General features: G+C 45.4%; 1 protein-coding gene across 2 annotated transcripts in view; it reads left to right on the top strand.

Annotated features, from left to right (window-relative positions):
* Positions 1–3183: 3183 nt before the first annotated feature.
* The window catches only part of LOC142783842 (uncharacterized), a 36170-nt gene continuing 12882 nt past the window's right edge, over positions 3184–26471 (top strand). The window contains exons 1-3 of one of the 2 annotated variants that reach the window (XM_075882521.1): positions 3223–3440; positions 3567–3716; positions 8799–9015. In XM_075882521.1, coding sequence (XP_075738636.1) covers positions 8830–9015 — 186 coding nt within the window. In that variant the 5' untranslated portion in view covers positions 3223–3440; positions 3567–3716; positions 8799–8829. Of the gene's footprint in view, positions 3717–8798; positions 9016–26471 lie in introns of both variants that reach the window. The other variant, XR_012888513.1, reaches the window with a different exon arrangement.

The raw sequence follows: 26471 nt of genomic DNA, 5'->3' as shown, positions 1-26471 counted from the left end.
TAAGAGTTCGACCCATTTCAGTGTTTGGCGGCTACTCTACAATAACCCCGGGGTCGAAGAGGGAGCCGCCTGGCGACCTAACAGCTTGTCACTATGAGCGGGTCATAGTAAGCCTTCAGGCGCTTAACGTTACCTATGTCGCGCCCGCGACGGCGCATGTCCGAAGATTCTTCAATTGGTTCGATCACATAGTTGACCGGAGATGTGCGCTCGACCACACGGTAGGGACCTTCGTATTTCGGGAGTGGTTTGGAAGAAAGGTCAGCTACAGAAGTCGGGCATGAGAGCCATACAAGAGAACCAGGAAGAAACATGGGCTCAGAAGTGGCGGAGCCATCACGAATACCATTTTGCCGCTCTTGCTCACGCGTCATAAAAGTCTTGGCAAGCTCGTGACATTCTCCAGCAAGCCTTGCATCTCGTGGTGTGAAGCGACGGGTCATCAAACGCTGCCGGCGGAGCTCCTCGTAGCTTTGGCACAGCGTGTTGACCTCAGCCACTGTGCCTGGGTTTTTAGCAAGCAGCATCGTGAAGGCATCATCGTCAATACCTTTCATGGCGTTCCGGATCTTGTCAGATTCGGACATGCTGCTGTTGGATTTCTTGCACAAGTCCAGGACATGTTCGAAGCAACTGGTGAATAATTCACGGGCCTGCTGAGCGCGTTCGCGTAAGCGCTGCTCGGCTTGCAGCTTACGAACTTCAGGGCGGCCAGAAACGTTGGTGATAGCGGTCTTGAAATCGGACCAGGTTGCGAAATCGGACGCGTGGTTCTTGTGCCACAAACTTGCAACTCCCGCAAGGTAGAACACCAAGTTTGTCAACTCACCGTCCTCGTCCCATTTGTTGGGGACGCTCACGCGCTCGTAAATGGCGAGCCAGCCCTCCACGTCAGTGCCATCGGCGCCCGTGAAGATGGGTGGATCACGGATCCTGGGGACACCGGGACATGGGAATGGCATGGGAGGAGGCGTTTGCTGAGAAGCGTTGTGGGACATGGTAGATGGCAGGGTACGTGATTGTTGTTCCGATGGCATGGAAAGGATTCGTAGCACTCTCCACCAGTTTGTTAGGGCGTTTATTAGCTGGCACACAGCGAGCATAGACAATGGCGACAGTAACAGCTAAGCACGAACCCTCAGCGCGAGTGGGGTCCTTTTTGGGTAGGCCCACTAGAAAGCACTTGAGAGTTCATTTCAGTGTTCGGCAGCTTCCCTACAATATATATATATATATATATATATATATATATATATATGATTCAAAAAAGAAATTCTGTGGGTCCGGAGCAAATCTACTTAGGAATAAAGGAACACACTTACGAAAATTTGATAATTGTTTACTCTACGTTTCGGCCGTGGCACAGCCTTCGTCAGGATACGCGCTCGTCAATCCTGACGAAGGCCGTGCCACGGCCGAAACGTAGAGTAAACAATTATCAAATTTTCGTAAGTGTGCTCCTTCATTCCTAAATATATATATATATATATATATATATATATATATATATATATATATATATATATATATATATATATATATATATATATATATAAGGGAAAGAAGTGTACACCTAAGGGCTCGTTTTTTTCGTGTTTTGACACAATATGAATGGGAGCTAATAGAAAGTAATGCCAAGGAATGTATAGGGGAAGTTATTAGAACAAATAGAATGTCTATAAGAAGAAAGAAAAGTGGCTGAAAAAATAACCAGCCATGAGCAGGAATCGAACCTACGACCTTCGAATAACGCGTTCGATGCTCTAGCCATTGAGCTATCAAAGGCCGCAGTGATAGCTCAGTGGTGGTACATGGTGAGAAATATCACGCAAAAGACTGGCCTTTTCTTCATTGAACAGACGAGGCTCAAAAGAAAACTTGGGTCCTAGCTCAAAAACCTGCCTGTGATTGTCCGCAAGAAGCACATTCCCCAACGTGACAACATGTCCGTTTGAAGCAGAAGCCCTTTCATGTGTAAGCAATGTCGAGCGGACAATATTCCAGAGCACCTCGGTAAATAGGTCAGCCGTAGCACGTCAATGTCTGTGGAGTCGATTCCTGTGGAACTAGTGGGTCGGTGTACCACTCCTCACACTACACCATACACTCAGGCAATTCTTATAGTACTGGACCAGACGCCACCACTCCGAGGGGTCCCAATTTAGTTCTTACTATTGGACCGCTTTCTGTATATACTAATCATGTATGCTCTCCCTTGTTTACCGGGAAAAATAAAATGATTCTGATTCTGAAGATGCGGCATAACCACCTCGAGTGGCCAGGAGACGGCTGCATCCACCCACACAAGGCTTGTAGCTCGGTAGGGCATGTGTCATGCCTGATGTGTCAAGAAGCCATGCGAGCCTTCACAACACCGACAGCGATGAGCGAAGTCAGGACGACCAGATCATTAATAGTAAAATTAACACAAGGGAAAGAGCCCGATGTACAAGAAATGAACTTCAGAAGAATGGCTACTTGGGCAAGTGGTACTGATCCATAAGTACTATAGGTATACTAGGTAAATTACTGTAGGTAACCTAGGTAAATACCTAGGTATCGTATTGAACTCCAGATTAGATTGGAACGACCACGTTCAGCAGGTAACTTCTTCAGCGCTAAAAAAACTTGGTCTTTTACGGCATAAACTTCGAGGTACACCTAGTAACGTTAAGCTTTTAGCGTATAATTTCATAATTAGGCCTAAACTGGAGTATGCAGTGGTTGTTTGGGACCCGCACACGAACAAAAACATTAACGAATTGGAGAAGGTTCAGAGGAGGGCTGTTCGTTTTATTTATAATAAATATAAAAGAAGTGATTCTCCGTCAGGTATCATGGCACTCAATAAAATCCAACCACTACACATTAGACGCCAAATTGCCCGCTTAGCTTTTATGGAATCTCTAATTAAGTGTAAGACTGGATTATCACCCACTCCATTCATTAGTCCGTACACCACGAGGAAAACACGACACACACATAGCCACAGTTTATCCCCATTCTTTGCCCGAACAAATACCTTTAAGTTTTCATATTTTCCACGCAAGGTAGATGACTGGAATAAATTGCCAGAAAGAATTTTTAGTGGAAATTTTATAACAGCCCTACACGATCATTTTAGAAACTTTTAATTACTGACGTTCGGGTTTTTAGCAATGTTTCTTGAAGTTGTGCGTGATTTTCTAGTTTTATTTGGATTGGACCAATTTAATTGGTCCAATCCAATTGGAGTAGCGGTGACCGGCGATAGACGCCCGTTCTGACGTGTTCATCTGCATTTTTCACAGGACTCGGCGGCCGACGGAATCTGGCATCGCAAACATTGGGATTGCGTCATGATCTGAGACGCCCCTGCCCCACCTGTTATCGGCAGTTTGGCAGTAGCGCTGACCGGCGATAGACGCCCGTTCTGACGTGTTCATCTGCATTTTTCACAGGTTCGTCCCTGTCCTGCCGCTGATACCGGTGGTCCTATTCTCTGGATAGCTGGTTCTGCCGCACTGACGAGCGTGGTACCTTGCAACGCCGGCAACTGCTACATTATTCTTCTTTTGGATGTCCAGGACTCGGCGGCCGACGGAATCTGGCATCGCAAACATTGGGATTGCGTCATGATCTGAGACGCCCCTGCCCCACCTGTTATCGGCAGTTTGGCAGTAGCGGTGACCGGCGATAGACGCCCGTTCTGACGTGTTCATCTGCATTTTTCACAGGTTTGTCTTCACACATTCACACAGTGTTTTCCTTTTCCTATTTTTCTGCTGGTTGCTGCTGCTGCCAAACTTGTCGTCGTAGTCATGCTTTTCGAGGTGTATGAGAGATGAGTGTTTCTGGGGAGGACATATGCCTTGCTTGCATGCTTACCCTAGAAACTACTGATGCTAAAGTGAAATGCAAAAAGTGTGGTAATTCTTATCACATCGAACAGTGCTCTGGACTGACTGAGCCGCTTGATAAGACGAGAAGTGGCACCAATTCTCGCAAAAACTATGTGTGTTCCACGTGTAAAACTGGTGCGCCATGCGTCGGTGCAGGTGCCGCTGCTGCGGCTCGTCAGGATTTTAACTTTGCTGTTGCTTTTGCGGAGTTAAGTCAAAAACTTGATTTTCTAATGCCACTAAATGAAAAGATGAACAGCATTGAACAGGCAGTGCAAACAATGTCTGATCATTTCGATACCATTCTGAAGCGATTGGACAGCCAAGATAAACAAATTGAGCAGCTCCGTAAGAGAACTGAACAGTTGGAACGAGCAAGGCCTGACGAGGAACTACACCAGATAAACTCTGACTTGAATGACCTGGAAATGCGTAGCAGGAGCCGAAACTTGGAAATTCATGGGAAACTTTTCAACGAGCACGAGAATCTACTTCAAAAGATAAACGAGATAGCCAGGATGATCCAAGTTCCTGAGGTCAGCGATCACGACCTTGAAGCTTATCATCGCCTTCCGGCGAAGGCAAATAAGACCCCCGCCATTATCATACGTTTTCAAAGCCAAAAGCTGAGGGATATGTGGCTGCAGAAAAGGCGATTACTAAAGGAAAAGGATGCAAACATATACTTTTCGGAAAACCTAACGCGCAGGGCAAGAACACTATTGTGGACTGTGAAGCAATGGGCTCGCGATAATGGCTTCCGTTACGTGTGGTATGCAAACGGGAAAATCTTCATCCGCAGGAAAGATGGCGAACCGTCCCATGTTGTCAGGGACGCGAGTCAGCTGGCTAATTTTACTGTGGTTAGGCACGTCAGCACATAATATGTGAACATCACGTCAAAATGGCTAACAATAGATTCGTGTTGCCTTGCAACATTCGCAGCGTCATGCCTACCGATTGGTTGGGCTCATCAGTGAAATGTTTTCATTTGAATGTACGATCACTGAACAATAAGGCTGATGAACTGCAAATTTTGTTAGACAGTTTTAACCTGTCTTTTGATTTCGTCATGGTATCTGAGTCATGGCTGAGCAGTAGCTTTTGTTTGCCATCATTTTCCACATTTGCCGTCAATCGTAATGTGGGTCGTGGTGGAGGTGTTTGCATTTTCGTTAATAAGAAAATCGAATGTGAATTGATCCCGGAACTTTGTTGCATGTCATCTGCTGTTGAGGTTGTTTCTGTATTGGCAAATAATACCGTTTATTCAGTGTTCTACCGACCACCCAGTGGAGATGTTGACGTATTTTTTGAGTACATTGAATCATATATTTTTTTACTTCTGCGCATCACTATGATGTCATTATGGGCGGTGATTTTAATATAGACATGATGTCTAATTCTGCCCATGCAATTGATTTTGATGTGCTGTTAAGAAGTTTTGGCTTCAGTATTGTTACTAAGCTTCCTACTCGTATAACTACTAACTCAGAAACACTGATTGACCTGTTTATTACTAATATTAACAATTCTGTTATACATTCAGGGGTAATCTGTTGCGATTTAAGTGACCACATGGGCATTTATTTGTTTTTTCAGAAAAAGCAGCCTAGATCTAAACACACATGTACCCCAATGGTTCAGTACGTCACACCTAATGCTCTTGAAAATTTTCACAGTGAAATGTCACTTATGTCATGGAGTGATGTGTTCAATGAAACTAATGCAGAGGCAGCTTATGAAAAGTTTCTTAGTAAATTCTGCGGTGTTTATAATAGGCACTTTCCGCTAAAAAAGAAACGTACTATGAAAAAGATAAGAAAACCTTGGATATGTAATGAACTTCATACACGCATTAAACAGAAGAATAAACTCTATAACACATACATTGCCTCCAAAAGCACACAGCTGTTTCAAGAGTTTAAAAGCTACAGAAACAAGTTGACCAGTGACATCCGAAATGCCAAAAAGCGATATTATGAAAAACAATTCGAAAATTCATTTCGGCATCCTGATAAACTATGGAAACAAATCCGTTCTCTGGACGCTAATTTCATTGAGGATACGCATTTCGACAAGATCACTCATAAAGGAGAAGATTACACAGGGGAAAAATTAGCTGAGGCATTTAGTTTGTACTTCGCAAGGGATCATTCTACACCACATAACTCACAAGACACCCCTACTGCCAGATGTTCATCTACTCTTTTTCTTGAACCAGTAGGTGAGAGTGAAGTAACGCAAACGTTTCTTGAGCTTTCAAACAGTACGTCATGTGATTTAAACAACATACAAATTCGTCCAGTAAAATATGTCATTGAATTAATCTGTGTGCCGCTTACACATATCTTTAATTTGTGCCTGCAAACCGCTACATTTCCTTCGGCTATGCAAATAGCAAAAGTAATTGTGCTTTACAAAAAGGGAGACAAAAATGACTTTAGCAATTATAGGCCAATTAGTATCCTTCCTGTTTTTTCTAAATGTCTGGAAAAAATCATACTGAAACGCATGGACAAGTTTTTACAATCTAACAATATTATCAATGATTCTCAGTATGGATTTAGAAAAAACCGTTCTACGGAAATTGCTTTGATTCATCAAAAAGAATATATTCTTGATAAATTAGAAAAAAATAAGTTCGTGTTAGGCATTTTTGTAGATTTTACCAAAGCATTTGACTGCATAGTACACAGTATCTTATTTAGAAAATTGGATTTATGTGGTATTAGAGGGCACGCTTTAGATTTAATAAAATCTTATTTATCTCATCGGAAGCAGTACGTTCAAATCAGCAATTTTCAGTCCAAAACGCGTGATATTACAGCCGGTGTGCCACAGGGCAGTATACTTGGGCCTCTTCTCTTTAACATTTATATTAATGATATTGCGAACATTGATGATCAATCCAGGTTTATTATTTATGCGGATGACACTACAATCCTTTTGTCAGCTGATACACACAATGAGCTATCTTCCCGTGGTAACAATGTATTAGGTAAGCTAGAAGTTTGGACAAAGGAAAATGCACTGTCAGTTAATGTAAATAAAACTAAAGCTATAATTTTTAATTCTATTAATAAAAAATCTGATACTTTAGTACATTTGCTGTATAAATCCCAGCCAGTTGAAATTGTCAGGTCAATAAAATCACTAGGAGTTTATTTCACACTACATTTGCAATGGAATGATCATGTCCACAACATTTTATTAAAAGCATCGAGAGCGGTTGGTATACTTTGGCGACATAAATCTGTTTTACCTTTAAAGGCAAAGCTTGCTATATACCACGCTTTATTCCTTTCACACTTGAACTACTGCACGTTAGTGTGGGCGACAACGACTAAAACTAATTTAAGAAAAATTTCATCACTCCATAATAAAATCCTCCGTCTAATTTACAACCTTCCTCACAGACATACAACAGATCACTTGTTTAGTGAACATGAAATCATCAATGTTTACCACCTATACATTTACAGGCTTTTACGCCGCTATAAGATCGAACAAAAAAAACGTTCATTTACTATTACAGATATCGCTTCCATGATACGTTATCAATCAAAGTACCCTCACCGTCATCAACCACCTTGGATGCTTCCTCGCATAAGAACTAACTATGGACAACAAAAAATTACTTATCAGCTACCGTTACAATTAAACAGGTTATATTCATCAGGTGTTAACATAGCAGATATCACCCTTTCTCAACTTCGCCAATATCTTATTAACACTCCTGACAATTAAGACCTTATCTTCAAAGTTCGTAGATAACAATTAGGGAAAACAATAAACAAAAACACAAAGGATGAAAATGCAGTCACCGCTGCATGTAAATAATATGTTTAATGTATTCGTGCTTTACATATTGCGACTTTTGATTTATATTACTATATATGTTTATTGCACTGTGTCTGTGTGGGTTTTTTTTTTTTTCTTCTTTTTTAGTTTGAAGGCTTTATCAATTCTAATTTTGTTAATGTTGTGTATTCTTGTCAGCTGTGGTGTTCTGTTGCCGCCACCGCCACTGCCTTATGTACATTGGGGGGTGAGAACTTAGTCAAGCGGATAATCGCTTTTATTCTCACCCCCTCCATCAACTGTGTATTGGTGGAAATAAAAACCATTATTATTATTATTATTATTGGAAACCCTGCCATGTTTGTGCGAAAAGTTGGTTTCACCGTGGCGTGTTTATTTTGTAGTTCCAAGTGAATTCTGCGTTTTGTTGCTTCATTGTTTTTGTTACATTGCATTGCATTGTATGTGCGTGAACATTCTTTTTTCTGCCCGTCCTGCTTGGACCATTAAATTGGTCTGCAGTATTGTATAAAATAAATAAATAAGTGTACAGGGCAAAAAAAGAAAACACGGAAAGACAAAGAAGAGAAAAAGGACAGACAGGCCCAGACTATCAACTGAAGCTTTGTTTCAAGACCTAGGCAATATATACAAAAAACAATAAAAAGTAAAGAAGGGCGAGGAGGGAGGAGAAAAAGGCACGAGGGGCCAAATCAACAAAACCTGGGCAACATCAGCAAAGCATAATATATAAATAAATAAATAAATAAATAAATAAATAAATAAATATATATATATATATATATATATATATATATATATATATATATATATATATATATATATATATATATATATATATATATATATATATATATATATATATATATATATGTAAATATATATATTGTTACGGTGCATCATCGACAAGAGCAAGCGTGGCACTTAGCGAAGATGAAGAAGACGCCTGTGCGTTAGGCGTTTGCGCGAGAGGCAACTCAGACATCTTGTTCGGCTGCCGATTCTCGGTGGACGCTGTCCTGTAAGCCAAGACCTCGCCCCGTCACATTTGGTGGAAGTGCTGGGCAACCGCCTCGCAACGAAACTTCGCAGCGGCCGACGTTTGAAGGGTCATTCCACAACGATGACGGAGAGTACAGCGTCTGCATCTGCTCCTGGTGTTCCTGCGGCCGGAGATGATGCGGTAACTACATCTCCTTCTGCGACCACAACCTTCGTGCTCGAGCCCCCGCGGGATCCTGGCACGTTCAGCGGTTCTGGCGATCCAGATGAAGTTGACGTTGAAGATTGGCTGGCAGAGTACGAACGTGTGAGTACTCGAAACCGATGGGGCCCGAGTCTTATGCTGGCAAACCTGTTATTCTATCTTAGGGGAACCGCCAAATCGTGGTATGAGAACCATGAAACAAAACTTGAGAGTGTGGCAGTGTGCAGGGAGAAAATGTTTTATTTTATTTATTTATTTATTTATTTATTTATTTATTTATAATACCCTCAGGGCCAAGAAGGCATTTAAGAGGGGAGTGGGTAAATGCATAAAAAATACAAATAAAACAGTGCAATAAATACAAAAAAACTATACAATAATTACAAATAAAACAATACAATAAAAGACAGATATTATTAACATTTCTGCAGAGTGTATAAAAAATAGTTATTACTAAATATACAAAAACAGAAGCAATAAGCATAGGTAACAGATTTTCTTGGTTATACAATGTTAGCTAATGTTTCGTGGAAAAGTTTGAAGTCAGTAATGGTTGCGACATTCGGGGGAAGGCGGTTCCAATCATGAGATGTGCGGGGAATAAATGACTGAAAGAAAGACCTAGTGTGACATGATGCGATTCCTACCTTATTGCGATGATCAACACGGTTTGAGATGTACAGAAGCTGGAGTATCAGGTCATTATGAAGTGTAGGGTGATAGAAAATTTTATGAAACAGTGAAAGACGGGCAATTTTTCGTCGGTGAGCCAATGGAATAAGTGATAAATTATTTTTCATTAAAGTCATACTTGCAGTGCGGTTGTAGTTAGAGAGGATGAACCTAGCAGAGTTATTTTGTACTAGTTCAAGAGATGTGATGAGATTAGCATGACTGGGATCCCATATGGCGGGTGCATATTCGAGTTTGGGGCGTATGAGAGACTTATAGAGTACTAGTTTCAAGGAAAAGGGTGCTTTGGAGAAGTTACGTCGTAAGTAGCCGAGCATGCGATTAGCATTGTTAATCACGTACTCTACATGAGTTGTCCAACTTAAGTTATTTGTGATGTGCACGCCAAGATATTTATAAGACAGGACGGAATCTAAAGGAACGTTGTTTAGGTGGTAGGTGTTATGATTCGAGTTAGTTCTTGATACGTGCATTATCTTACATTTCTTAATATTAAGTTCCATTAACCAGATATTACACCAATTAGCTATATTATTTAGGTCAGTTTGAAGTGTTTTAGTATCATCAACATTGCTGATTTCGCGGTAAATAACACAGTCATCTGCGAACAGATGTATGTTAGAAGTTATTTAAGAAGTTAGATCATTAATATATACAAGAGATAATAAAGGTCCCAACACTGAACCTTGAGGCATACCGGATTGTACTTCAGTGAGCGGTGAATGATGGTCGTTAGCAGTTACGAAATGGAAACGATTAGAGAGAAAATGTTCTATCCATTTAAGAAGGTTAGTGTCAATATTTAGCAAGCTTAGTTTTAAGAGCAGTAATTTATGGCAAACCTTGTCAAATGCTTTGCTAAAATCCAAAAAAATACTGTCAGCGCAAGATGATCGATCCAGAATTTGATGCAGATTATGAGTAAACGAAGCAAGCTGTGTCTCGCAGGAATACTGTTTTCTAAAACCATGTTGCGCTTTAGCAAAGTATGAGTTAGACTCTAGAAAGTTAGCAAGGTTCCAGAAGATTACATTTTCTAATAATTTGCAGCAATTACTTGTTAGTGATATGGGTCGGTAATTAAGAGGCGAGTTTCTGGGGCCAGATTTATAGATTGGAACCACCTTCCCTATTTTCCATTCCTTTGGAAGTTGACAAGTACTCAATGATTGTTGAAATATTTGACTTAGTATCATTGAACTAGCTACGTTAGTGCTTTTAAGAAATTTGCTATTAATGCCATCATAGCCAGGAGCGGAGTGGAACGGTAACTTATCTATTAGTTTCAATATTCCAGGTACCTCAATAATTACTGGATCCATGGGCATGTAATTATATGTTGGACCTCTTCGGAAAATGTTGGACCTCTTCGGAAAGCCGATTGGAAGAAAAATGGCCATGAACGAAATGCTCGCGTCTCGGGCGCAGACCTCGACCGAGTCTTACGTCTCATATATAGAAGATGTGTTATCGTTGGGTCGCAAAGCCAATGCCGAGATGCCGGAGGCTGAAAAGGTCGGACATATTCTTAAGGGGATTGCGGATGACGCATTCAACCTCCTCATCTGCAAAAATTTTTCTTGGGTGGACGCCATTATAAAAGAATGTCGGCGCTTTGAGCAAGTGGAGAGCCGGCGAATTAACAGCGTGTTTACCCGCCTTACGAATACGGCTGCAACATCATCTTGCGAAGACCGTGCAAGGAGACAGCCACCACCTCTAGATTCATCGGATCAGGTGACCCGAATTGTACGGCGCGAACTTGAAGCCATTGCCTCTGCTCCGGCTCACACCGGTGCAAGTGACACCACCCCACTCAATGCTAACATGGTTCAAGCCATCTTCCGCCAAGAACTCGCCAGCATAGGTATTCCCTCGGTGTGCGCTTTGCCCAGCCCGCAGCGAGTTTCATGACGTCCACCCTCGTCCTATCACGAGCAGCAGTTTACGGCCCGATCTCGCGACCCTGCTGCGTGGAGAACCGTCGACAATCGACCAATTTGTTTTCATTGCCACCGTATCGGTCATGTTGTCCGTTACTGCAATTACCGCTGGTCCTCGCCACCTTGGACTTCATCTCAACCTCACTACCGACAGGACAGCACCCGCTTCGCGTCTGCCGCGCAGCCTTCTCCGCCAAACAATTACAGAACGTTCATAGCCGATCTCCGTCACCGCATGATCGTCAGTCGCGTTCGCCTCCAGGACGTCGCGAGTCGTCTCGCTCACCGCAGACTCAAAGGCCGTCGTCCCCATTCAACCCGGCTCCTGCTTACACGGAAAACTAAACGATGCCGCGCCCGGAGGTGTCACTGCATTTTCGACTCCCTCCACAAATCCTCTCTTGACGCTTCCGAAAAGACAAAATTTGTTAGACGTTGACGTTGACGGTGTGGCTATTTCTACCCTTATAGATAGTGGAGCGCACATTTCTGTAATGAGCACGAACCTTCGCCGACGCCTACATAAAGTGCTCACGCCTGCCGCTTCCCACAAACTTCGTGTCGCTGATGGGAGGACCCCTGACGTTCAAGGGATGTGCATGGCCCGTGTGTTCATTGCCGGTCATCCTACATTAGTTCAGTTTGCCATCATTGAAATGTGTCCTCATGACCCAATACTTGGTTTGGGCTTCCTGTCACGTCATTCTGTGCTCATCGATTGTGCCACTGGTGCTCTTCAGCTTGAACTGCCGCAGTTTGCCGATTTTCCAGCTGACTATTCTCCCCGATTATACTCTCGTCGCCACGTTCGCTTGCCTCGGCAAGCTGCTACATATGTCACTTTGTCGTGCTCACGTCATGTGCCCGATGGTGACTACCTCGTCACTCCTATAGTCGACGTACTGATGGCCCGAGACGTTGTCTTTGCTCACACTGTTGTCGCCGTCGCTATAAATACAGTGGTTATACTACTACTCAACGTGAGTCTTTTGACTCAAGTTATTTCGCAAGACATGTATTTAGCCACCCTATCTCCACTCAACAGCTGCAACGTTACTGGTTTGGACACCGATACTACACCCCCCTGTATTGGCCGCAATTACACTCTGCCTGCAGATGACATTAACAAGATGATTGCTCCCGACCTCACTGCAGTGCAAGCTGCCAGCCTCCGTAGTCTGCTAACATCATATACAGACGTTTTCGACTTTGACCACCGCCCTCTCAGCCAAACAACTGCAGTGACTCACCGGATCAACACTGGTGATGCCAGTCCTATACGGCGGCGTCCATATCGCGTATCTCACAAGAAACGCCAAGTAATTCAGAATAAAGTGGACAAAATGATTACTAAAGACGTAATAGAACCCTCATCCAGCCCCTGGGCCTCCCCAGTCGGGCTCGTTGAGAAGAAGGATGGCAGTCGGCGCTTTTGCGTGGACTATCGCCATTTAAACAAAGTGACCCACAAAGATGTCTACCCTTTGCCTCGGATTGATGACGCCCTCGATTGCCTCCATGGTGCCCAATACTTTTCGTCTATCAACCTTCGGTCCGGCTATTAGCAAATTTCCGTCGACTCAATGGATCGTGAAAAAACCGCTTTCGTTACGCCCAACGGCCTCTGCCAGTTCAAAGTCATGCCGTTTCGACTGTGTAATGCGCCGGCAACTTTCGAGCGCATGATAAACTCCCTTCTCCGAGGATATAAGCGGTCCATCTTCTTATGTTACTTGGACGATGTCATCGTCTTTTCGCCTACTTTTGACAGCCATATAACACGTCTGTCAGCCATTATGGATGTTTTTCGAAGAGCTGCTCTCCAGCTCAATTCTGCAAAATGCCATTTCGGACGTCGCCGAATCACCATACTCGGCCACCTTGTCAGTGCCGATGGTGTTCAACCAGATCCCGAAAAGGTGCGAGCAGTACAACAATTTACTGAACCACGCTCAACCAAGGACGTCCGAAGTTTTGTAGGGCTATGTTCCTATATTTGTCGATTTGTCCGCAACTTCGCCGACATCGCTCGACCGCTTACTGATCTCTTAAAGAAGGACGTTTCCTGCGCATGGGGCATAGAGCAAGCGGACGCCTTTTCTCTTATCCATCTGCTGACTACGCCACCAATACTGGCCCATTTCGACCCTGCATCACCTACAGAGCTTCTGACCGATGCCAGTGGCCATGGAATTGGAGCGGTCCTTGGCCAACGACAGCACGGGAAGGACCGCGTGATTGCTTACGCCAGTCGTCTTCTTTCACCTGCCGAACGGAAGTTCTCCATCACTGATCGTGAATGCCTAGCTTTAGTGTGGGCCATGGCGAAATTCAGGCCTTACCTGTATGGCCGAACGTTTTCCGTAGTTACGGACCATCACGCTCTTTGCTGGCTGTCATCGCTAAAGGACCCATCTGGACGTCTTGGTCGCTGGGCGCTCCGTCTGCAAGAATACTCATTCGTGGCCCACTACAAGTCGGGACGCCTGCACACAGACGCAGACTGTTTGTCACGTTATCCGGTTGAAACGCCCGACTTGACAGACCTTGATTCAGACCCCTGCGTTCTCTTCATCCACGCTTTGGGTAATATCTCCACCGAACAACGACGTGACCCATCGTTACTCTCCATCATTGAGCGTCTGACCTCTGCTCCAACAGACCCTTCCGTTCGCCTGTTCGAACTGCACGACAACATTCTGTACCATCGCTGCTTCAATGCTGATGGCCCGGAGTTACTACTCGTGCTTCCCCATCACCTGCGTACCAGCGTTCTCGAACAACTACATGACGTACCTACAGCCGGTCACCTAGGCGTCTTTCGTACCTATGATTGTGTGCGACGTCGCTTTCTCTGGCCCGGACTGTATCATTCTGTGGTTCGCTACGTCACTGCTTGCGACCGCTGCCAACGCCGCAAGCGTCCCTCTGTGCTACCGTCTGGCCTCCTACAGCCCATTGACATACCGACGGAACCATTCTTCCGTGTTGGCCTTGACCTGTTGGGCCCGTTTCTTACGTCCACCTCCGGAAATAAATGGGTTGCAGTTGCCACAGACTACGCCACACGCTTTGCCATCACTAAAGAACTGCCGACAAGCTGTTCCACTGACGTCACTGACTTTCTCTTGTATGAAGTCATTCTTCATCACGGCGCATCACTTCTCGCCGGGGTCTCTGGTACTTCTCTGAACACCAAACCGCCAAGTCGGCTTATCAGAGAAGCTACTATCACACTACAATGGCCCCTACAAAGTGTTACGATAACTTAGTGACGTGAGCTACGAGATCGCACCCCTAAACAGTGCCTCTTCGACCACCCCACTCCAGGCATACGTTTTACACGTTTCCAGACTCAAGCCGTATCACCCTCCTCGTTCGTCGCCGCCGTACTAAGCGCCGTGACGGCGCCTCCGCCGCAGGGGAGTGATGTTACGGTGCATCATCGACAGGAGCAAGCGTGCCACTTGGCGAAGATGAAGAAGATGCCTGTGCGTTAGGCGCTTGCGCGAGAGGCAACTCGGACATCTTGTTCGGCTGCCGATTCTCGGTGGACGCTATCCTGTAAACCTAAACCTCGCCCCGTCACAACGTATATATATATATATAATATATATATATATATATATATATATATATATATATATATATATATATATATATATATATATATATATATATATATATATATATATATAAGCAAGGAGTAGGCAAAGTGAGAAAACGGAATCACTCTACCATGCTGTCAGATTTTCAGCAATATGACTTATATAGTTGAAGTTGCTTCCTTGCAGCTGGACGAAAAGTAGCGCATGCTGACTTTACCAAAATCGTCTTTTTTACTACCTGCCAGGGTCGTCCAGTGGCTATAATGCTCTATTGCTGACCCGCAGGTAGCAGGATCTAATCCCTGTCGTATTTTTAATGTAGGTGAAAATGCTTGAGGCCCATGCGCTTTGATTTAGGTGCATCTTAAAAAATCAAAGTGGTCAAATTTCTGGAAACCCCACTATGGCACCTCTCGCAGTCATATCATGGTTTTCGCATGTTCATCATCATCATCATTAGCCTGACTATGTCCACTGCAGGACAAAGGCCTCTCCTAGGTTCCACTAGTCACTTCAGTCCTGTGCTTCCTGCTGCCACTTTATACCGGCAGACTTCATGATCTCATCTTCCCACCAAACTTTCTGTCTCCTCCTTACCCGCTTGCCTTCTCTGGGAATTCAGTGAGTTTCTTTTATTGAGCAGCGGTTATCCTGCCAACGCGCTTCATTTCTGGCCCATGTCCATCTACTTTTCTTGATTTCAACTATGGCATCCTTAACCACGGTTTGCTCCCTGATCCACTCTGCTCTCTTCTTGCCTCTTACGGTTACACTTGTCATTTTCCTTTCCATTGCTCGCTGCGTCGTCCTCCATTTAAGCTGAACCCTCTTTGTAAGTCTCCATGTTTCTGTTCCATAGCTAAATACCAGCAAGATGCACCTTACACTTGAGGGTAGTGGCAATCTACCCGTCATGATTTGAGAGTGCTTGCCAAATGTGCTTCACCCCATTCTTATACTACTAGTTACTTCAATCTCGTGACTCGGCTCCCCAGTTATATCCTGTCCTAAGTAGACATGGTCTTTTACAACTTCAAGTGCACTATTACCTATCTCGAAGCGCTGTTCTCTTCCGAGGTTGTTGTACATTACTTTCGTTTCTACAGATTAAATTTAAGACCTACTTTTCTGCTTTTCTTGTCTATCTCCGTAATCATGAGTTGCAATTCGTCCCCTGAGTTACTCAGCAATGCAATGTCATCGGCGAAGCGCAGGTTACTAAGGTACTCTTCATTAAATCCTATGCCTAACTGTTCCAATTCTAAGCCTCTGAAAACCACCTGTAAGCAGGCGGTAAATAGCATTGGGGAGATTGTATCCCCTTGCCTCATACCCTTCTTGATTGGTATTTTGTCACTTTCTTTAGGAAGCACTATAGTGGGAGTCAATCCCCTGAAGATTTCCTCTAGGATGTTTATATATGCTTCGTTGACGCCCTGATTCCGCAGGGTCTGCAGGACTGCTGATATTTCTACTTAATCAAACGCCTTCTCGTAATCTATGAAAGGCATGTATAGTGGTTGGCTATATTCTGACCATTTCTCTATTACCTCATTGATAGTATAAATGTGGTCAATTGTTGAGTATAGCCTGTCCGAAGTCGTGTTTGTTCCTTTCGTTGATTTATTTCTGTTGTCTTAATACTGTTAGCAATTACCTTTGCAAATAGCTTGTATATTACAGAGAGCAAGTTGATGGGCCTAGCAATTACTTTGTAAATAGCTTGTATACTACAGAGAGCAAGTTGATGGGCCTGTAATTCTTCAGGTCCTTGTCATCTCCTTTCTTATGTATTAGGATGATGTTAGCATTGTTCCAAGATTCTGGTACTCTTCCCGTCAAGAGACACCTCGTAAACAGGGTCGCTAGTTTTTCTAACACAATCTGTCCTCCATTTTTCATCAGATCTGATGTTACCTCATCCAAACGAGCAGCTTTGCCTTTTTGCGTGCTCTCCTCTCCAAGGTTTTTATAACTTCTTCTATCAGTAGTGTTGGGGTGTCATCTGGCTTACTGCTAGTTCTTATATTAAGGTCGTGGTTGTCCCGGGAAGCGATGGCGTAGGGGTTCGAGCATCCGCCTCGCATGCAAAAGGCCCGTGGTTTAAATCCCGGTGCCGCGCAGCTCGCAACCAGATAAAAAAAATCCGCGTGGTGATGGAACTGCATTACGAGGCCTGGGCTGCGGCCTCACCGGTAACCACCACCGGGAACGCACTTCCTCACCAGAGCTCACCAGAGAAGGATTGGCCACCCCGGTGCAGTATGTGGCCACTACCTCCCACATGCATACGTCAAACAACTCACGGCCCTCAGTCCCCAGCAGCTGCGAAGCAACTGACCACGGCGGTGGTCAGGTCTGCAACGCCGCAGAGGGTGCTAAGAATCTCTGGATCCGGACAGGCCGCCATTTTAACCTGAACTTGGCAACGTTTAACGCTAGAACCTTATCTAGTGAGGGAAGTCTAGCTGTACTATTCGAGGAGCTAGAGGGTGTTAAATGGGCTATAATAGGGCTCAGTGAGGTTAGGAGGACAGATGAGGACGTGCTACAGAATGGGCACGTCCTTTGTTATCGGGGCTTGACTAACAAACGAGAACTGGGAGTGGGGTTCCTAATTCACAGAAACATAGCTGGCAACATGGAGGAATACTATAGCATTAATGAAAGCGTGGTAGGTATCGTAATTAAACTTAATGAAAGATACAAGATAAAAATGGTACAGGCTTATGCTCCTACATCCAGCCGTGATGACGCTTCAGTTCCAAGACGTGGAATCGGCAATGAGTAAGGTAAAAACACAGTATACTATACTGATGGGAGACTTTAATGCAAAGGTAGGGAAGAAGCAGGCTGGAGACCAGGCAGTAGGAGATTATGGCATCGGTACTAGAAACGCCAGAGGAGAGCTACTAGTAGAATTCGCAGAACGCAATAATTTACGGATTTTTAATACCTTCTACCGAAAACGAGGAAACCGCAAGTGGGCATGGAGGAGCCCTAATGGCGAAAATAAGAACGAAATAGACTGTATAAAGAGTGCACACCCAGGCATCGTGTAAGACGTGGAAGTGGTTGGCAAGGTACGATGTAGTGACCATAGAATGGTACGGTCTGGAATTCGCCTAGACTTGAGGAAGGAACGACAGAAACTGATACGCAAGAAGCCAATGAATGAGCTAGCACTGAGAGGGGAAGTACAGGAATTCAGAGTCTCGCTTCAGAACAGGTACTCGGCTCTTAGTGAGGAAACCAACCTTAGCATACATACAATGAATGATAATCTGACGAGTATCATTACGGAGTGTGCAGTGAAAGTTGGAGGCAGGGTAGTTAAACAGGACACTGGCAAGCTTTCCTAGGAAACGAAGAATCTCATTAAAAAGCGTCAAATCATGAAATTCTCAAGTACAACAGACAAAATAGAACTAGCTGTGCTTCCGAAGTTGAATAATAGGCGTAAGGTGTCCGATGTAAGAAGGTATAACATGGAGAGAATTGAACACGCTCTGAAAAACGCAGGAAGCGTCAAAGCAGTGAAGAGGAAACTTGGGATAGGCAAAAATCGGATGTATGCACTAAAGTACAAAGAAGGCAAAATAACTACCAATATGGATGGGGTGGTTAAAATAGCGGAGGAGTTTTACAGAGATCTGTACAGTAGCCGGGACAACCACGACATTAATACTATAAAAAGTATCAGTAACCCAGATGACACCCAACCAGTAATGATATTAGAAAAGCTTTGGAGAGCATGCAAGGAGGCAAAGCTGCTGGTGAGGATCAGGTAACATCAGATCAGCTGAAAGATGGAGGACAGATTGTGTTGGAAAAACTAGCCACCCTGTTTACGAGGCGTCTCCTGACGGGAAGAGTACCAGACTCTTGGAAGAACGCTAACATCATCTTAATACATAAGAAAGGAGATGACAAGGACCTGAAGATTTACAAACCGATTAGCTTGCTCTCTGTAGTATACAAGCTATTTACAAAGGTAATTGCTAACAGAGTAAAGAAAACTTTAGAATTCAATCAACCAAAGGAACAAGAAAGAGTTCGAACAGGCTACTCAACAATCGACCACATTCATACTATCAGTCAAGTAATAGAGAAATTCTCAGAATATAACCAACCACTTTAGAGAGCCTTCATAGATTACGAGAAGGCGTTTGATCCAGTAGAAATATCAGCCGTCATGCAGATACTGCGGAATCAGGGCGTCGATGAAGTATATATAAACATCCTCGAAGAAATCTACAGGGGATCAACTGCTACTATACTCCTTCGTAAGGAAAGCAGCAGAATACCAATCAAGAAGGGTGTAAGGCAGGGCGACACAATCTCCCCAATGCTATTTACCGCGTGCTTACAGGAAATTTCCAGAAGCCCAAAATGGGAACAGTTAGGGATAACAGTTAATGGAGAGTACCTTAGGAACCTACGATTCGCCGATGACATTGCATTGCTGAGTAACTCAGGAACGATTTGACACTCATGATTACAGAGTTAGACAAAGAGAGCAGAAAGGTGGGTCTTAAAATGAATCTGCAGAAAACTAAAGTAATGTACAACAACCTCGGAAAAGAGCAGCGCTTCGAGTAAGGTAATAGTGCACTTCAAGTTGTAAAAGACTATGTCTACTAAAGGCAGGTAATAACCGCGGAGCAGAACCACGAGATTGAAGTAACTAGAAGAATGAGAATGGGGTGGAGCACATTTGGCAAACACTCTCAAATTATGACAGGTAGATTGCCATTATCCCTCAAGAGGAAGGTATATAACAGCTGTATCTTGCCGGTACTTAGCTACGGAGCAGAAACCTGGAATCTTACAAAGAGGGTTCAGCTTAAATTGAGGACGACGCAGCGAGCAACGGAAAGAAAAATGGTAGGTGTAACCTTAAAAGACAATAAGAGAGCAGAGTGGATTAGGGAACAAACGGGGGTTAAGAATATGATAGTTGAAATCAAGAAAAAAAGGACATGGGCCAGGCATGTAGCGCGTAGACAGGATAACCACTGGTCACTAAGGGTAACTAACTGGATTTCCAGAGAAGGCAAGCGAGTTAGGGGGAGACAGAAGGTTAGGTGGGCAGATGAGATTAAGAAGTTTGCGTGTATAAATTGGCAGCAGCAAGCACAGGACCGGGTTAACTGGCGCAACGCAACATGGGAGAGGCCTTTGTCCTGCAGTGGACGTAGTCAGGCTGGTGCTGATGATATATATATATATATATATATATATATATATATTTATTTATTTATTTATTTATTTATTTATATTGGAGAAAAACCTCTGAACACTGCAATAGGTCGAACTCTCAAGTGTTTTTTAGTGGGTCTACCCAAAAAGGACGCCGCTTGTGCGGGGAGTCCGTGCTTGGCCGTGACTGTCCCCATTGTGTATGCTCGCTGTGTACTGGCTAATAAACGCCATAACGAATCGGTGGAGGTGCGGGGTACGTGATCGTAGCTTCAAGGGCATCGAAGAGGATTGCAGCACTCTCGTCACATACGTCGCAGTCCCTGCCTCGGGGACTGCGACGCTATCGCATTGTGAAAGCCCTAATGTTATTGACGTGCTTGTAGACGGTGTTCATGCATCTGCTCTTATTGACACTGGAGCTGCCGTATCAGTTATGGACAAAAACCTTTGCCGCTTGCTTCGAAAAGTGACGACGCCAATTTCTGGGTTGCCCCTTCGTACTGCTAGTTCGCATGATATTCATCCTATAGCAGGGTGCATAGCTCGCGTTGTCATTCAGGACGTTCTGTATGTCACCCACTTCGTCACCATTCCTGCATGCTCTCATGACATCCTGGGAAAGGATTTTCTCTCCCGCCACAACACCGTCATTCATTGTGCCACCACCGAAATTCAAATCTCACCCTTCTCGCATTTGACACCAGAAGAAAGCCCCTCGACTCTGCGGAAGATTCTCTTGAAAGACGATACCGTAGTGCCTCCAAGCTCGACGACGGTTGTATCAGTCTACTGCGCCAGTCTCTCCAACACAATTGCACTCGTTTCGCCATGCGACCGTGCTTGCAGAAGGAAAGGGCTGCTAGTACCTTTTGCGGCCATGAAAATCACCCAAGGCAACACCGCTATTCTTGTAACCAACCCATCCCCGTACACTGTTACCTTGGTTCGAGCGGAATGTCTCAGCAGAGTGGAACCAGTCGACGACGCACAAGTCCTGGGCGTACCGGATGACTCGCGTTGTCCCAATTTCCGTACCATCACTGCTGTTTCCACTTCTGATACGTCTCTCCTGATGTATTTGGCCCCTACATTGCTCAAAAGTTTACGTCGGTACAGCCTTCCCTGCTTCTAGAAATGTTGCAAGAATATCGTTCTTTCGATGTTAGGCGAAGTTCTCTCGATCACGCATTCACTGTTGCGCATCGTATTGACACCCATCCGTAATGTTGCCGTAATGGTGGTGCCCATCTACCATTACGGCAACGTCCATACCGCGTGTCGCCTGCTGAACGTCGGAGAAATTAACGAACAGGTTGACGATATGCTCCAACACGACGTTATTCGGCCCTTGGACAGTCTGTGGGCGCCTCCTGTTGTTCTTGTTGCGAAGAAAGATGGTTCTGTGCGGCTCTGTGTGGACTACAGACGGCTCAATAAGACCCCTCGCAAGGATGTTTACCCTCTGCCGCGCATCGATGACGCAATTGACAGCCTTCAAGGAGCCGAATTTTTTTTCTTCTGCCGATCTGCGCTCGGGGTACTGGCAAGTACCCATGGCTGATGTCGCTCGACCGAAGACTGCCTTCATCACACCTGACGGCTTGTACAAATTCAACGTCATGCCGTTTGGTCTATGTAATGCACTTGTGTCCTTTGAGCGCATGATGGACACCGTTTTGCGAAACTCGAAATGGCACACGTGCTTGTGTTACCTCGATGACGTTGTTGTCTTCACTCCAGATTTCTGCACACATCTCTAACATCTGAAAAAAGTTTTTGCACGTATGAGGAATCTGGTCTTGCAACTAAATCTGAAGAAGTGCCGCTTTGCAGCACGGACACTCACCATTCTAGGGTACGTCGTGTCCAAGGATGGCATTATTTCTGACCCAGCCAAGCTTCAGGCGGTGGCGGAATTCCCCAAACCTGCGTCGGTCAAAGAACTGCGTAGTTTTGTGGGCCTGTGCTCATACTTCGGACGCTTCATACGAAACTTTGCCATGATCATGTCACCGCTGATGAAGCTCCTTGGAAGTAACGGGCCCCTCAATTCGTGGTCGTCTGAGTGCGACGATGCACTCGCCAAGCTACACCATTTGTTGACGTCTAATCCCATTTTAGGCCACTACGACCCTACGGCCCCAACGGAGGTACACACGGACGCCAGCGGTGTAGGTCTCGGCAAAGTCCTGGTGCAGCGCAAATTCAGATTCCCTGAGTATGTCGTGGCATATGCAAGCCGTACGCTCACGAAAGCCGAGACAAACTACACCGTCACTGAAAAAGAGTGCTTGGCGATCGTCTGGGTCCTTACAAGGTTTCGACCTTATGTGTATGGTCACCCATTCGATGTCGTCACCGACCATCATGCACTATGCTGCTGTCATCATTGAAAAATCCCTCAGGCCATCTCGCCCGTTGGGCTTCTCGCTTACAAGACTACGACATCCATGTGCTGTAACGCAACGGACGCCAGCATGCTGACGCCGACGCCCTCTCGCGCTCTCCTCTGCCTGAAGACGACGTGCCCTGCTCAGTACCCTCGATTGCTGTTTTTGCCATCGATGTTGACATCATCGCAACCGAACAGCGAAAAGATAATTGCATAGCCCCGCTGATCTACTTGCTCTCTGATCTGTCTGCAACACCATCCACGCGTTCCTTGCGTCGTTCAGCTCACCATTTCGCCATTTGTGACGGCTTCCTACACCGACGCAATTATGACGCCGAAGGCAGGCAGTGGTTACTCGTGATACCCCGCAGTTTGCGGTCGGAGATATGAGAATCCTTCCATTCTGATCCGCAATGCGCGCACTCTGGGGTATATAAAACCTACCATCGCATTCGACAACGCTACTTCTGGCTCGGGATGTACCAGTACGTGCAGCAGTTCGTTCGCTCCTGCCTCGCTTGCCAATGCTGCAAATCGTCAGCACAACATGTCGCCAGCCAGTCTGCTACCGTTACCTAGCCCTGACCATTTGTTTGGGCGCGTAAGTATTGATTTTTATGGACCACTTCCTCTGACGTCAGCTGGTAACCGCTGGGCCTCTGTTGTCGTAGGTCATTTAACGCGATACGCCGAAGCCGCCACTCTCCTTCTGGCTACTGCGCGTGATGTTGCGTCCTTGCTACTGCATCGATTCATACTGCGCACGTATGAATCACCTTTGCTCGTCCTATGTCCACGCCAGGAGCTTCTCAGCAATCGAGGCCATGTCTTCTTGTCAGAAGTCGTCGAAGCCATTCTCACGGAGTGCCATTCTGTTTACCGCAAAACTACTGCTTACCACCCGCAGACGAATGGTCTCACTGAACGCTTTACCCTTACCCTCGGTGACATGCTTTCGATGTACGTCGCCGCCAACCACATGAATTGAGATATTATACTGCCATTCGTCACCTACACCTACAACACCACCACTCAGAACACGACTGGTCTTTCACCTTTCTTCTTGCTGCACGGAAGGCACCGTCATACACCATTGAAACGATACTCCCGTACTCGCCGGATCCATCTGAGTGTGCACCTATTTCTGAGACAGCCAGGCTTGCTGAAGACTGTCGCGAGCTTGCCAAAACTTTTACGACGCATGAGCAAGAGCGGCAGAAGAGTATTCATAATAGCTCTGCCAATTCTCAGCCCAACTTCCTTCCTTGTGCCCTTGTATGGTTCTCAATTTGGACCTCTTAACTGGCCTTTTTCCCAAACTACTCCCAAAATACGAAGACCCCTACCGTGTCGTATGAGCGCGTATCTCCAGTCAACTATCTTATCGAACCAATTGAACAATCTTCGGACATGCGCCGTTGCGGGCGTGGCATAGTCAACGTGGAGCGCCTGAAGGCTTACCCACTCATAGTGACAAGCTGTTAGGTCGCCAGGCGGCTCCTTTTTCGACCCCAGGGAATCGTAAAGAAGCCTGGGAACACTGAAATAATGAGTCGATCTCTCAAGTGCTTTCTAGTGGGTCTACACAAAAAGGACGCTGCTAGGCGGGGAGTCCATGCTTGGCCGTGACTGTCGCCATTGTGTACGCTCACTGGGTGCCGGCTAAGAAATACCCTAACAATATATATATATATATATATATATATATATATATAAATATATATATATATATATATATATATATATATATATATATATATATATATATATATATATATATATATATATATATATATATATATTGCCACGCTCCATTTCCCAAGTTTTTGTTATCGTCCCCAAACACCACACGATTCTCAGCGCAAACCGCGCCTGCAGTTTTCGAGAAGGTTCCGGACTGTAGTAGATCATTTCGATAAGATCACGCCCACCGTGTGAACGGTACAGATTGTTCTGGAACCTACGCCACCGCCAGCGATAACGCTAGAACATTCGACGGCAAGACTATAAATGCCGACGCGCTTCGCCGCTTGTCAGTTGTTGATCGAAGGCCGACGCTTGAGCGAGGCGGAATGGTAACTTGTTCTACCCAGCACCCCCACCAGATGTCACGGAGTCGTGACGTGGCCGAAGACAAGAGACTTCGTGTTGGGATTTAACTGTTTATTTGGCAAACCTGTGCCTGGTAAAAGGAAAGTCCAATTACAGCAGCAGTCTCGCACAGGTAGCAGTCTCGGACTGATAGCGGCGAACGGAGCGTCGGCCTTCGATCAACAACTGACAAGCGGCGAAGCGTGTCGGCATTTATACTCTTGCCGTCGAATGTTCTAGCGTTATCGCTGGCGGTGGCGTAGGTTCCAGAACAATCTGTACCGTTCGCACGGTGGGCGTGATCTTATCGAAATGATCTACTACAGTCCGGAAGCTTCTCGAAAACTGCAGGCGTGGTTTGCGCTGAGAATCGTGTGGTGTTTTGGGACGATAACAAAAACTTGGGAAATGGAGCGTGGCATTGCCCCCCTCCGAAAAAAGGCATCGTCCCGATGCTTTAACTAATGTTGAAAGTACAATAATAGTGCAAGAAACTACACTGAATAAATTATGATACAAATATAATACAAAAAACACTGTTTCAGTTTGTTAACGCACATGAAACGGCTTGAGGCACGCGACATGGACGACTTCAGGTCGCGATCGGCGTCGTTGAGAGTTCGTGATGCTGTCGGTGACAACCTCTTAATCAAGTGGGCTGAGACGTCGAACCACCCAGTACGGTCCGAAGTACCGTCGCAGAAGCTTTTCACTTAGTCCACGTCGGCGTATCGGCGTCCACATCCAAACACGTTCACCGGGCTGGTATTCCACGAAGCGTCGTCAAATGTTGTAACGGTGGCTGTCGGTCGTCTGATGATTCTTGATACGGAGACGCGCAAGTTGTCGGGATTCCTCGGCGCGTTGAAGGTATTCGCTCACATCGAGGTGTTCTTCGTCGGTGACGTTGGGTAACATGGCATCGAGCGTCGTTGCCAGGCTCCTTCCTTAGACCAATTTGTATGGCGAATCTGCGTCGTCTCCTGCACCGCCGTGTTGTATGCGAAGGTCACATACGGAAGAATGGCATCCCACGTCTTGTGTTCGACATCGACGTACATTTACAGCATGTCGGCGATCGTCTAGTTAAGCCGCTCGGTGAGGCCGTTGGTCTGTGGGTGGTACGCTGTCGTCCGGTGGTGGTTTGTTTGGCTGTATGCCAAGATCACTTGAGTTAAGTCGGCAGTGAATGCCGTTCCTCTGTCGGTGATAAGGACCTCCGGGGCGCCGTGACGTAGGACGATATTTTCGACGAAAAACTTAGCTTCCTCGGATGCACTGCCTTTTGGCAGGGCTTTTGTCTCGGCGTAGCGGGTGAGGTAGTCGGTAGCTACCACGATCCACATGTTTCCGAAAGCCGACGTCGGGAACGGCCCCAGTAGGTCCATACCAATCTGCTGGAAAGGTCTGCAAGGTGGATCAATTGGCTGCAGAAGTCCCGCTGGCCTTGTCGGCGGTACCTTGCGTCGCTGACAGTCCCGGCATGTCCTCACATAACGTGTGACGTTGGTGGTAAGACGTGGCCAGTAGTACCTTTGTCGTATCCTGGCGAGCGTGCGAGAAACACCGAGGTGCCCTGCCGTCGGATCGTCGTGCAGGGCCTGCAGGAGTTCTGGTCGCAGAGCT

Source organism: Rhipicephalus microplus, unplaced genomic scaffold, assembly GCF_043290135.1.
Source record: "Rhipicephalus microplus isolate Deutch F79 unplaced genomic scaffold, USDA_Rmic scaffold_12, whole genome shotgun sequence".
In the NCBI taxonomy this organism is placed as follows: Eukaryota; Metazoa; Arthropoda; class Arachnida; order Ixodida; family Ixodidae; genus Rhipicephalus; species Rhipicephalus microplus.
This window is presented reverse-complemented; position numbering and strand designations above follow the sequence as displayed.